This window comes from Drosophila grimshawi, unplaced genomic scaffold (genome assembly GCF_018153295.1).
Source record: "Drosophila grimshawi isolate 15287-2541.00 unplaced genomic scaffold, ASM1815329v1 contig_311, whole genome shotgun sequence".
NCBI lineage: Eukaryota > Metazoa > Arthropoda > Insecta > Diptera > Drosophilidae > Drosophila > Drosophila grimshawi.
The window spans coordinates 15363518-15377475 of NW_025063098.1; the positions used below are offsets into that span (position 1 = coordinate 15363518).

A 13958-nucleotide genomic window follows, 5' to 3' on the forward strand; every position below is an offset into this window, starting at 1 on the left:
GTGCATGTAAATGGCTCGAGTTAAGCACTCACTGATTATCGCTTCATTGAAGACAACATTTTCCTTTCGTTTTCTTTTTATTCTAATAATAATAAGCTTAACCCTTAGGCAATCGAATGGGTTAATCTTGCTATGCGGGTGCCTGTCCTTGATGCGCCTGCGCCTGCCAGTGATGGGTGATTGCTGCTGCTGGAAACAGTGTTCAAGATTAACTTAAGCAACAGCACTTTGCTTACATATTATCTTAGACATCGTGTATACATTGGAAATAATATATTTGCTCAGACTGGAACAGAATCAATCTACGGATGGAACCAAATTAGTTCAGTATTGTCAAAGCTCAAAAGATTAAGCTAGAACATTGGCATAGGTTTAGCGAGCAACACCAATCCATTTATTGCCATTATACAATAACTAAAAGAGAAGCAACACAAAAATACAATTTATTTTGAGTTTATTTAAATTTTACACTGTAATAAACTAAATTATTTGAAGAATAAATCTGCAGAACAAACCCTAATCAAATAAATAGTTACAAACTCCTCTTGTGACCTTTTGGGAGTTGTATTCAAAATTTGCTTTATTAATGTTAATGTCGAAAACTCGCTCAACAGGTAATGGACATAATTAATTATTGCCTGTGTTATCAAATTGTTTCATTCCCGTGACAGTTGGCTTGAGCTTACAAATTTGCATTTCAGCAGTTCATAACAGAAACAATGAGTCCATGCATAAACATTTTTAGTAAACATATTTGATAAATAGCCAATGTTCAAGGTCTGAAAAACACTTTGAATATACTTTGATATACAGGAATGTGCCATTTGTGACGTATGAGCTGACAACGGGCGTAGTTATTGTTGTATTTTCTCGGAGCACCCATAGATCACGGCGTCGTCTGTCGTCTGTCGTCTGACGAGTGGTCGTGCGGTGTTTTGGTTGTGTGGGCGTACGCAGTAGTAGAACAAACTGTCAGAGCTGTCAGAGTCGTTGCAATGGTAATTAGCATAGCACCCCACGTTTGAGGACGGGACAATGCGAACTCCCGTGACATTTGTCAACAATCTGTCCGAAACGAAATGCGCAACTCTGCTCTGTGGCCTGGCCATAAATTTTGATATCTATGCGGAGCAACGCAGCACAATGCCAGTTGCAGTGTGGCTAATATTTAATGGCCATATTCAAAATGGTTTATGGAACCACCAGATCGACTAGCGATATGCGATATCAGTGTGCAAAAGCGCACCACCTTGTGGTCAATTAGTGGGGCACGATTTCAGTGGGCATTTCGTTTATATATACATGGTATAAAAATATATATATTTGTTAAAACTTTATTACTTCTTTTGTTCAGTAACAAATTGTGGTCTTTTCAGCTGGCCACAAACTGGGTCACACGCTTCAGAGGCGCACATTCAACTAAAGTCAAATGAAGTAATCGAAACAAGTTGCAAAATTACTGGCAACAAAACGGGAGGGGGAAAAAAAAAACAGAAAGAAAGGCAGCAAGTACAAGTTAACAAGTTGTACGGCCCCGGGGCTCCACTTTCAATTGTCGCACAGCGGGAAAGGAGAGCTCAGAACCGACTGCGATCCAGAGTCTGAAGTAGTCAGCAATTTTGATGCGACCAAATTGGACGGCTTTTTTCCTCTTAAATTGATTGTCCCCTGTCCACGTGGGTGGGCGACTTTTTCCTTTACTGGGGCCCAAAATGTAGCTGGGCTTCAATTTACAAGTTTGTTGACTTGTCTTATATAAATACCCTTCAAAAGACTTGGTAATTGTGTACAGCATTTAAGGCAGCATTCCTGAGTAGAGCTACACTGATTGAGTTTACCCATTTAGGTCGTAAAAAATAGTCTTATATAATTATTTAATGTCACCTAATAACAGCCGATGAATTGAACAACAAATTTTATATTTAACTTTAAACTTAGAAATACTGTCAAATGATTTTATCCCCGAGTTAAGTCATCTAATTTATCTAATAGATCAGATACTTTATATTTTCTTTCATCAAAATCGTTATATGCACATTTTTTAATAAATGCTTATCTGATTGAATGCAAAAACCATAAATAAAGTAATGAATAATTAGATTATGTAAGTAATCTTAAGGAACTTACACATAATAAAAGATTCGTTCGAAGATTTATGTGAATAAAACATTTTATTTTATATTTCCTGTTTGCGTTGCAAGTGTATCTCTCATTCGCCAATTCTCGTTTAAATGTTCTTTATGATGCCAGTTCCTTACTGGGTCAGTGGTTTTGCCTGGGTTTATCAAGCAGCTTATTATGCAATTGCCCCACTCACATTAAAGCTGGCCATTAAAATCGAACTGGTGTGCAGCTCGAGCAGTTTATCTGCTCCTCAATTAAAGATGTTTGCCCTGGCAATTGACTGGCAAGACATCCATGGCAAGATCGCCTACACACACTCGACGTGTGTGTTGTGTGTTTAGTCCATGTAAATAGTAAAAGGCCGCATTTGGTGTTTGGCAAATTAGCAAGATCATTAAAAACCATAGCATGGCCATAGCCATTGGGCAGCTCTAATCGTCAGTCGATCTGTCGACCTGTCTGTCCATTCGTCTATTAGCCCGCAATCACTAAAGGATGCCATTGAAAACAAACAAGTTGAGCTAGTTGCACGTTGCACGTTGCACGTTGCACGTTGCACGTTGCACGTTACACGCTGAACGCTGAAGATGCTGGCAACCAGCTGGTCTTCTTAGCTCATAAAATGCATTTTTTGCCACAGTCCCACGGAAGCATTTCGCCGCTGTCTGGCGAAAGTGTTTGATCTTAATGGACGAGATCATATTGAGTATTAAGCACTCGACTCATAAAGACTTTGAGTTAGAATTGTGATGAAATTAATGTGGTCATTCATTTGCTAGGCACTTAAAAGCCTCACTTTTAGTCTGCTCATAAAATATGCTAATTAATATGAGTATTTTCAATGCGTGGTTAATTCAAAAGCGCCATTTTGGTAATGCGGAAATTAGTATAATGAAAAATATCAGGAAGTTTAGATCGCTGGGAGTAAAGTAAAGTTTTAGTTCGAATATTGAAATGTAACAAATTTAATAACTTCACTTAAGCGTTTATTTATGTGTAGAGAACTTTTGGAAAATGTATTTTAATTACCTCTCATAACATATAAAATTAAATCATGTTTCATAAGGTTAGTGAAAGTGTTTAACAGTGTTTTGGCTTACAAAGCCCATTTACATTTGATGAAGATGCAATTTGCAGAGCAACTTTGAAAAACGATTACATACGCCACTTGTGCAACACGAGTAATGTTTGCAAATCACAATATTATGATTTATTGTGATCTGTGTGATAAGAACTAACCATTTTGTTTGTAAACATTTGTGCAAATTACTAATAATAATCAAGTGCTGAGCTAAACTTAACTGAAAGCAAAAAAATGTATATGTGTTTTATCATGTGTGGCAGTATGCCGCTGCAAGTTCAAGCACCCACAGTTGCCACAGCAGCTCCCTTGCGCCGCTTGACCCGTTCGGCGGCTCAATCAGCAAACCATTCAGACTTCCTCATTGAATGGCATATCACAAATGTCCATTTGGAAGAGAATTCAACGGTGCCAACTAATTGAAACTCATTGTTCATTTTGACGCGCATCAATTGCCCAGTTACGGTGCCTCCCCAGCTCGAACTATAGTTCCTGGAGAGCCCATGCAATTGACACTTTTCCAATTGCACCTCTAAATAGCAACAACTGAGAGAAAAATAGATAGACTGAGAGAGAGAGAGAGAGAGAGAGAGAGAGAGAGAGAGAGAGAGAGACAAAGAGCCCGCACACACCTTTAGTTTGGTTATGCGGCGGGCGTCAATTAGTTTAAATAAAGCGGCTACATCGGCGAGTCAATGGCCCAGCCATATGCAGACAGTACAAGTCTACACAGCAAGAAATACAGCTTAAATAAAATGCATCGATGTTTTAATTAATAGAATTAACACCAAAATGTCCACTAATTGAATATGCAAAAAGGAAGTACAAATAATGTTATGCAAATGCAAATCACAATTTGAAAGCACAAAAAAAAAAGCTGAGTGTAATTTTGAAACCATTTGAAGCTCAACAATATGCGTGCGTTGAGGTTTAACATTGAATTAAATTACAAATACAAATTAAATAAAAGGAATATATTGAAAGGTAAATTGTTTACCGTGTAATATGTGGATACCCAGTGCTGGAGAGCAGACCTGATACCAGACGCACGTCTCGTCGCGTCTCGTGGCACGCATGCCATTAGAATTTTTGTATACACTGCGAGCACACACACGCGAACGACACACTGTGTGTGTCATCACCTCAATTGGGTACACTTCCTACTTGTAAGATACAAATGTATCTGCAAGATATGCCAGCACTGGCAAGGCGCGCTCCGCCAGCACAGTGCCATTAGGCAAACGCTTAACATTTTTTTTCCCCCTTTTTGTTTTCTTTTTTTTTTTGTCGATTGCGCGACTTTTCACTTTTCCAAAGGAAGTCATTTGGCCGCTTCAGTTAATATTGTGCCCACAACCCGCACGCCCCTCGTTTTCCAAGCCGTACTCTTTATCAGCGCAAATTGCACGCACTTAACCCGCTTCCAGTTGTAGTGTTGTCGTATGTGGATCGGGTTTTCCAGCCTGTACAAAATGTGCCGCCCGACGTTGCCTCAAGCGATGTTTATTGCCATCGGCATGTGTTGCGACGCATATTAAGAGCCGCCAGTGTCCTACGCTTCATGCATCACAAATACATCAAGACTCAAAAACAAGAAGAAAAAAAAGGAAACCCAAAAAAAACAGAACTTTTTTTGCTCTTTTTCTTTTTCTGTTTTTTTTTTTTTTTTTTTGCACAGCATAGATTAGCTTGGCAATTTGTCGATTGCCGTAAACTTGAGCTATTAAGTGCGAACATATCTATGCGTAAGCTGCACTTGCCAAGAGGCGTTTTGGATGCCTAGGTGGGTATACGAGAGAGCTTGATGTGGTGTTTGATGTTTGCCTGGGTGGCTGACTACGGCTACGGCTTTCATTTTAAAACCGGATTCAGACTATGCGCTGTAATTGAAAATTTGTTATTTTGTGCGCGTGTGCGGCTTCCAACTCGCATTGTTGTTGCAGTGAAACGGTCATTAATATATCATTTACCAACCGGCAAATCGTCGCTAATAAATTGCTTCGACTTGCCAAGCAATACTACAAGAGATATGTATGCAAATATGCAATTCTTAACAGGCGGCCGCCACGCAAATAGCCCTGCCACTGGGTGGGTTGTGTTTTGGGAAATGCATGGGAAAACTCAAGGTAGGCGCAGTACATGTTGTCCTTAGTGAGGAAGCTTGTAAGTGGATAACATGTCGTTGGAAAAGTGCTTACCAATAAATAATACAAGGCTTGTAAAAGTGCCTACTCGATATTGAAATTTCGTCAAGATTGGGCGGAAGAGCATTTTCCCTGACTAAATGCACATTTTCATTCGAAAAATATTGCATAATGAAATAATAAATGCAATGGAAAATCACCTGTACAAAATCGTATAAGAAAAATAAATAAAAAAACATCAAAATTTGACGGATTTGTAACAAATTAAATGAAAAGTTTACGCAAAATCGCAGTTGACTAGATTGAATGATGGCTGTGAATTCCTTTCTGTTTTCAGATTGGTTTCGGAGTATATTGGAGTGTATGAAATATGAACCACTTGACCTGGAGTCAACGACAGACATGTTTATATATATGTATATATAAGTTTTACTAACTAAATATTATCGCATAAATTTGAACCCTATGCTCATAAGTTCACCTCTACCCGGAAGATGTACTCAATTTGAGTCTGACGTTTGCTCACGACCCACCCAAACACAAAACACGGAGTCGTATAACAGAGCTCCCTACACCTTTCTAACATCTTTCCAAAAACGGTGCACTAAGCAAAGCAAACACTTTCTATACACACTGAAAACACTGAATTGAGATACTTTACACACACCATTTACTTCATTTTTCTCTCAGTTTTCGTTTCGTTTGATTTGGTTCGCATACCAGCGCGATAATTTTTACCAAACGATATTTGTATATACACATATACGTACTCCCCATACCAGCACGTTCATGGTCATTCGAGTCGTAAATCTAGTGGCCGAGACACACGTCTCGCCCAAGCCAAAATAACAGAAAACTGAAACTGAGACTCGGGAAAATTTGGGTTAGCCGCGGAGAGCTCATGAAACTCGAGTGGAAAATCGGCCAACATCACAGAGAGCAACAAGTGGTAAAAACAGACAAAACATGGCCACCTACAAGTCTTGGCCAGCAATGCACAACTGGATCAATTCATTAAGCCAATTTGCATTGCCCAGCTAAAAGTTGTTCAAGTTGCTGTTGTTGTTGTTGTTTTGTTTGTTGTTGCTCTTTTTGTGTTTTGGTAACTGAGAGGCTGCAACGTGTTTCGAAATTCGTGCAAATTATGCGATTAGCTTACACGACGATTGGACCAGAGTGGCCGTCGCTAAAATGTCAATATTAATCAAAATGCAAGTGTTTCGGCTAATTCACTCAATTGATAAAATACCTCACTATATACCATATTACTCAGCTTTTGGGCATTCGACTAATTTATGACTCATTGCCCAATAATTTGAGCTGAAGAAATTTCACTGCGTGCACTGGCGCCGGGCATTTCCCCATGCTCAAGTGTACCTTATGTACCTGCCCAGTCATAAATATCATATCGGACAGAAAGGGGAAGCTATCTTTTGATTGTTCATATTGACACACATAGTACATTGTAGTCGAAATTGTGTCAGGCTATCGTGTGTAGTGCCGGGGATTATAAATTAATTGAACTCTAATTGGCAATCGCGTGCGCTATCGTAAATTTATAAAGAAACCAGCACGAAATGCTCTCTCTCCATGGTACAACGAACTTTGGATGCTTTTTAGATAAGGTTTTTTTTTTGCTGTATTCCTTACCAAAGTTCACCATATTGAGCAATAACGTGGCATATTTGTATTTATATTTCTGACTTCATCAGATTGATTAAGATTGGTTCTAAATATTTCATTTCTTCTGATTGTTCTAATTGGATTTTTTCTGGGTTTCCTTCAAAGTTGCGAACAATTTTGAATCATTTTACATTTGAATTATGTTTTATTTTATTTTTTATATGAATCCCTTTTAATAGTAACTTTTTTATGGCAGCTCATAGCTTAACTTTTTTATGGCAGTCAATAAATGTCGCAAAAGAGTCAGCAACGGATCAAAACATATTTATTGAAGGGTATAATTAATATTTTAAAAGAGTTAGAAGAGGATTAAAATACATTATAATCAAAGCACTGATAAGCTATCTTGTCAGCTAATCTAGAAGTTCTATTTATGCTACTGTGCATTTTACAAATAAATCTTAAAAGATATTATCCTCTTTACTAACTAACTAATTGCACTTAATAAAAATTAATAAAATCAATTCGCACTTCTAGCAGGTAAATTATCTTCGATTACAAATCGCGCATACGCCGCATTGGCCAATCCGACTTCGCTCCAATTTATGTTTAAAAAACTTATTTAGCGTGCTGTTCAGCATTTAATGTTTATACAATAAATTTTCGATTTCAGTAGTTGTGGTTGCTGTTCGATTTTCTTGTAGTTTCGGTTTCTGTGTCAATGTTTTTGCCACTGGGCAGTGGTCAAAATGTGACTGGCTGCTGGTTTTTTGGACTGGGGTGAAAATGAATTGCTCGTAAAAATGCTTGTAAAACAACGAAAACGACAACGAAACAACAACAACAACAACACAAGAGACAGCAGCCAGCAGCTTGGCAACAACTGCGTGCAAAATATCATTAATCAAGATAATTTATATAGGCTGGTCAGCTTCATAAATATTTCGATCCAGCCGGGTAGGCTTACAAATTTTATACGAACTTTGCGCATGACTTACCATTCTTTTCAATGAAGTTACTTGTTTTTTTTTTTTTTTTCTTTTTCTTCAAAGTAACCCACTCGGCCATAAAATAAGTCAGTGGTCCTCATATTGTGGGTGACTACATGACTTGTGTCTTGCCAGATCGTTTTAATGGCCTAGACCTTTTACGTAATCAAAAAGCAAAATATAAAAAAAGAAGAAAAAAAACAAAAAAACACTTGAGCAATTTCAAAGCGTTCAGTTCATTGCCACCAGTACTAAAAATAGCATTGCCGGAAAACTTTTGCAGAGCGCCAGACACGCAGAGGAACGCGAAAAACCGACCGCCAACGCCAACTATATAAATCCATTTGACATATTGCGTTGTCCGTTCTCAGTTTCAGTCACTATACACTATACATAATCTTATCTATCTAAAACAAAACACTTTCACAGCAGTCCCATGCTGTCCCTATCCTACATAAATCACACTCACACAAGATGCGACAATGTGATGAGCCGTCTAGCTGACAATGGCACATCAAGTGGTGCAGCATCAGCACCACCTACGTAAATCGTCAGTGTCAGTGGCTACCAGCTACCTCATTCGACTATCCCAAAAATTTGGAAACTATATCTAACGTAAGAGCTTCATTTTCAAGCAACTTTACTATTAATGTATCTGGATACAGCTGGTGACGCATGGACGGGAAATATTTTTGGAACAAATTTTAATTTATTATAGTTTGTACAGAAACTGATCGAATAATTCGCTGGGCTATCAACAAAATGTCTCATAAGATTTATTAACTCGAGCAAGAAGTTCATTTGTAAAAATTAATTTCGTTCATATTTGCTACTCAAAATTCGTAAATATAAATATAAATATAAATATATATATATTTATATTTATAATGATGTAACAGCTACAAATTTTCATTTAAGATGCAAATGAAGATATTTATATATCTTGTGACGTAATAGCTCAAAATGTTCACTTTGAGCAATTTCAAATCTGTTTTGTTATATCTAGATACATTTTTATGAGTATCTTGTGAAGTGGCAGCTCGCATGTAAGTTAATTTATTGTATTATATGCTGAAAATGATATAATAGCTTTTAGGCTCTGTTGAACATACTACGTTGCCTTCTTTTGTGTTGGTGATGTTGTGTTGAAATTCCCTTGAATAGCCCTTAAGCAAATGATTACAATATTAATCATGATAATACTCTGGGGAGGGATTCACACAGTTTATGCAATTTGTCTGCGCCGGAATGTGCGTGTGTATGTGTATTTGTGTGTGTATCTGTTTGATGTCCAGCAGTTTTGGAAAGTTCTTAGAGCTATAATTTACATGCTTATGCTCTGGGGCTATAAAAATAAAAATAATATTGTAATCGAACGGGAACAAAGCAAACATTTGTTGCCTGCTGCTCTTTGACACTTATGGGCCAAATATTTTGGTGGACTGCCTGAAAACAGTGTCTTTGATTTAAAAAAAAAGTAAATAAAATCAAAAATGTCAAAAAGAGTTGTACATATAGGCTTATAGTGGTATAAGCTAAAAGCAATTAACACACAAGCCAAAAGGCGAGTGACAGTGAAAGTAACTGAAGACCACAACTCAAATCGATGCAAGTGTCTGACAACAACAGCAACAACTTCATCAACTCGCTGAAGACGTGCCGTAAATTAAGTTATCAAAAAAAGTCTGTCGGAAGCTTTTAGCATCTACGTTGCTCAAAAGAAAACAGCTTCATCGTATGTATATAGTCAGAGGCCACTTCAGTTAACTTCAGTTAACTTCACACCTCGCAACATGCACCACGCACTAAATCAGTCGCATAATTGCCCCCAGACGCAGCTGCAGTCATAGCCGGGATCCGCCAAGTACAGGTACTGCCACTCTCATATATCATTATGAAAATATGCACGCCCCAGCACATTGCAAAAGGGTTACGGGAGGATCTGGTCTGCGCTCTTTGTGGCAGTGTGGCAGTCACCGTTAGTCGCATCAACTACAGCCCACAGTTGCCACTGCAACTTGAATGAAGTTGACTTTTAGAGGTCAACTGCTTGCTGAACTTGTGGAAAATTCGTGAAAATTTCGACAATTTTCTATAATTTGTTGCCAGCAAATGTGGCACTAAGCACTTGACGGGCTTTCCAAATTGTAGGTTTCTGTAGTTGACAGTCTTATCGAGGCGAGAGAACCAACAGTTGTACTAATTGCTGATAAACTCACAGCTCCACAGAAGTTAAGAGTGCGTAAAATGCGTGATTTCAGTATGAAAGCTCATAAAAAACTCACCAACTTCACGCAATAAATACAGCATTTGCTATGAGAAAGTGGTTAAGTGGTGCTGGCTGCCATCTAAATATTGGGCAATTGCAGCACCATAAAAATCATTTTCGGCCGTCTTACACAAAAAAAAAAAAATAGCTCTTTTTTTTGGCCCGAAAAACACTTTTGGGTCTAAATCTTATCGTATTATCGCGCTTGAAGCATGCGCATGAAATCAAATTAACACCCAAACTGCAGCCAAACAACAACAACATAAATTGTGTATCAGTACACAACAACAACAACAACAACAGCAACAACATGCATACACACCACATCTACACTATCAATGTGGCATCGGTGTGGCTGATGTCTCAATGACGATGCTTGCGCGCGATAATAAAACGCGCGCAAACCGGACGCAATGCTTGTTGCCACTTGTACAACAAGTTTTCGATTTTTTTGTTGCTTTTTTTTTTGGCTGCTGCTTTTGTTATCAGTCTTGCAAATTGCCGCTGTATAAAGGAAGCCAAAAAGCAACATAAGCTCAATGAAAATAAAGCTGTAAATTAATTTGGACAACAAGTGGCGATAGGCCGATTGTTGATGGCAAAAAACAAAAAACCAAAATTAAAAGACATGCCGCCCGGTTATGCAAATGGGCGGTTTTGGTCGCTGACTCATGGGTAGGCAGCTAATCAGGTCGCTCAGTACATTAAAACAAGATTTATGCCAACAATTCACTCACACTCACAAGCCTCACAGGCACCTATAGCACAGCATAAATTTATATGGCAAATAATACAATAGATTTTTCTTTTGGGCGCCCGACACAACAGCAGATTGCCAAATCAAGTGTCTGACTTAATGATGCTCAACATAAACAGCTCTGCTACAAATAGTTTTGTTAAATTTTTTTCGTAAATTTTTCAACTTTTCTCCGTATTTTTTCGTGTTTTCTTTTTTTTTTTTTGCATCACCCCTTTCAAAACTTGAGGCATCTTACGCAGCTTTTTGCGTTTGAAACACACATACAACATCATCTTTTTTATGAGAACTTTCAACTTGTGGGCGTTGCTGGGTGAGTGGGCGTGTGCGTAGCACGCATATATGTGAGAATGTGTGTACAAATGTTTGTATGTTTGCAGGTATTTCAAATATTAAGTATTACTGCGTATCCACATTATTTTATTTGCTTGTTTATGTCGAACAAAAAACCTAAACAACATTTTGGTTTAGCTGCTTGAAGGGGGGAATCTTTGAGCAACGGGGCGTCTGCTTTGAAGATCATCTAGACAGCCCGTTGCACATAAGGTCAAAGTTACACTCGTAAACATAAACTAAATTTAGCTAACGAGTTTGAACTACATTTGAAAATGTATCGACTGCATGTATACCGAATTAGCTATTTCTGTATGTTGTACATAAATATTTAAAACAACAATTTAAAAAAGTAAATATAAAAGACATTTTCATTTTAAGTAATACTCCAAAACAATTTCAAAACTTTAAAATTTATATTTATTTTTCAATTCTAAAATAGTTTTTATACTGACATAAATGTATCGTCACTATACATTCAGTAATACTTATTTTCTTTTGAAAACGATTCCACAACATTTAAATTACATGCTTATGCTATTTGATTACATTTATTTTGAAACATAAAAGAGTTTTTTTACTGATCAAAATATATCTTCAGTTTACTTTAATAAGAGAAATCTACATTTTTCAAGTCTAAAATAGTTTTTATATACTGATATAAATGTATCGTCACTATACATTCAGTAATACTTATTTGCCTTTGAAAACGATTCAACAACTTTCAAATAACATGCTTTTGCTATTTATATATATATATATTTTGAAATCTAAAACATATTTTATGGACCATCCGACTCTGTCTCTCCCTTAACCCAGTCAGCTAGCAGTATTTGTGTGATATATTATGGATATATTATGGATTATTCAAAAGTAAGTACTCACTGTAATCACTCTGCTCGTCCTGTGTGCCATTTACAGTGCCATCTGGCAGCAGTTGTAGAAAGCGATTCTTAATATATATCTGTACAATTCTCTTCTTTTCTTCCGTAACGGGGTTGGTTGAACGTTCGTTGCGATCCAAGCTGCTGGGATTATTGTTGTTCTTGTTGTTATTGTTGTTGCTGCTGCTGCTGCTGCTGCTGCTGTTTATGTTGGGATTGTTGTTGTTACTGCTATTTATGGGTAGATTATTTCTAGAGTTATTCAGTCTTTTCGATTTCGAACCAATGAAATTGCTGTTGTTATTGTTATAGTTACTGTTGCTGTTGCTGTTGCCAGCAGTAGCAGTAGCAACAGGCGATTGTTGCTGATGCCTGTGATGCAATTGCTGATGATGCAGATGCTGATTCTGATGTCTAATACTGCGCTCAGTGCGTGAAAGTATCGCTAAATGTTCACGCGGCGCCACCGAGAAGACAAAGCCCAAGGGATCTGACTGTTGAAGCTCATCTGCAATAGTTGCTGTGCTGCTGCTGTCGACGGGTGTTGGGGTTGTTGTTGTTGATGTTGATGTTGTTGTTGTTGTTGGTGTGGTTGTGGTTGTCATTGTTGATGTATTCGTGTTAATGGCAGTTGGTTGAATTATTGTGTTTAACGTTCGCATATTAAATTCAGCACTAATACTTTGATTTTGATCTATACTATGTTCACTCTTCAGCACTACGAGACGACTATTACGACTATGATCACTTTGTATATAACTATTACTATTAGTATGCAATTGATAATTGCTATTGTTGATGCTACTGTTATTGATATAACTAGTATTATTCATATTTGTATTGTTTGTCTCTTGGTTCGAAGTCGTCCTTAGCTCTGGCATGGCAAACACCACATCCGACCAGGCTATGATAATCGAAAGGAGGGCGCCCAGCAGCGCCAGGGCCCTCCAATCCAATCGCAGGTTTCTTCGCATGTAAGATCACAACTGCAGTTTCACAAGAGTCTTGGCGCTGTTGTTATTTTCAAGTACAGCTTGCTGCAGCTTTACTTTTTTTCTTTTTGTTTATAAAATTGTTATTGTTGCACTGTTGCTGTTGGGCACCGCCCCCTCAGTTTGTCAGTTGTTGCTGGGCGTGCGACACGCCCTTAAATATCGTTGAAACATATGTACGCCCCGTTACAAAACAAAAACAAATCTTTACTTTCGATTCGTTGTTTTTTTTTTGTGTATTTTCTTGTATTCGCTTTTATGAAAGAGTTCTTTGTGTTCCAGTTAAAATTCGCCGCTTTCTGGCAAGAAATTAGGTTATCATATCGTAGACTTGTTCAACACTTTTCAATTTCATAGCTTGCCCGTCCTTCTGCTGTTGCTGTTCGTATTGCTGTTGTGCATCTTCATCTTCGTCTTCCCCGCTGATAATGCATCTTATCAACTCTACTGACTTCCTTGTCATGTCAGAGCAGTAAATCAGAAGTACTTGAAGCCCTCTAATCAAGGAACGCAGCTGCTGTTTGCTGGTTGTTTAGGTTCGTGGTTGCAACAATATCATATCTCAGTATCAAGGCTGTAAAAAGAGGTAAGTAGATATTAATTTTGGATTAATGATGGATTCCCTTCGTTGCAGACATATCGGAACTTTCCGATTTACTTAACAAATTAATTGCATATATAAAAAATATATTTAAAATAATTCTTTCAGTTTTCTCACAGGTCGTAGAGCATCATCATCTCCACACATTGCTCATGTAATTT

At 37.7% G+C, this 13958-nt stretch overlaps 1 protein-coding gene across 1 annotated transcript in view; it reads right to left on the reverse strand.

Annotated features, from left to right (window-relative positions):
* LOC6567708 (probable cyclin-dependent serine/threonine-protein kinase DDB_G0292550) overlaps positions 1-13200 on the reverse strand; it is a 40809-nt gene extending 27609 nt beyond the window's left edge. Inside the window, exon 1 of the mRNA XM_001994135.3 lies at positions 12206-13200. Coding sequence (XP_001994171.3) covers positions 12206-13178 — 973 coding nt within the window. The 5' untranslated portion in view covers positions 13179-13200. The remainder of the gene's footprint in view (positions 1-12205) is intronic.
* Positions 13201-13958: the final 758 nt, after the last annotated feature.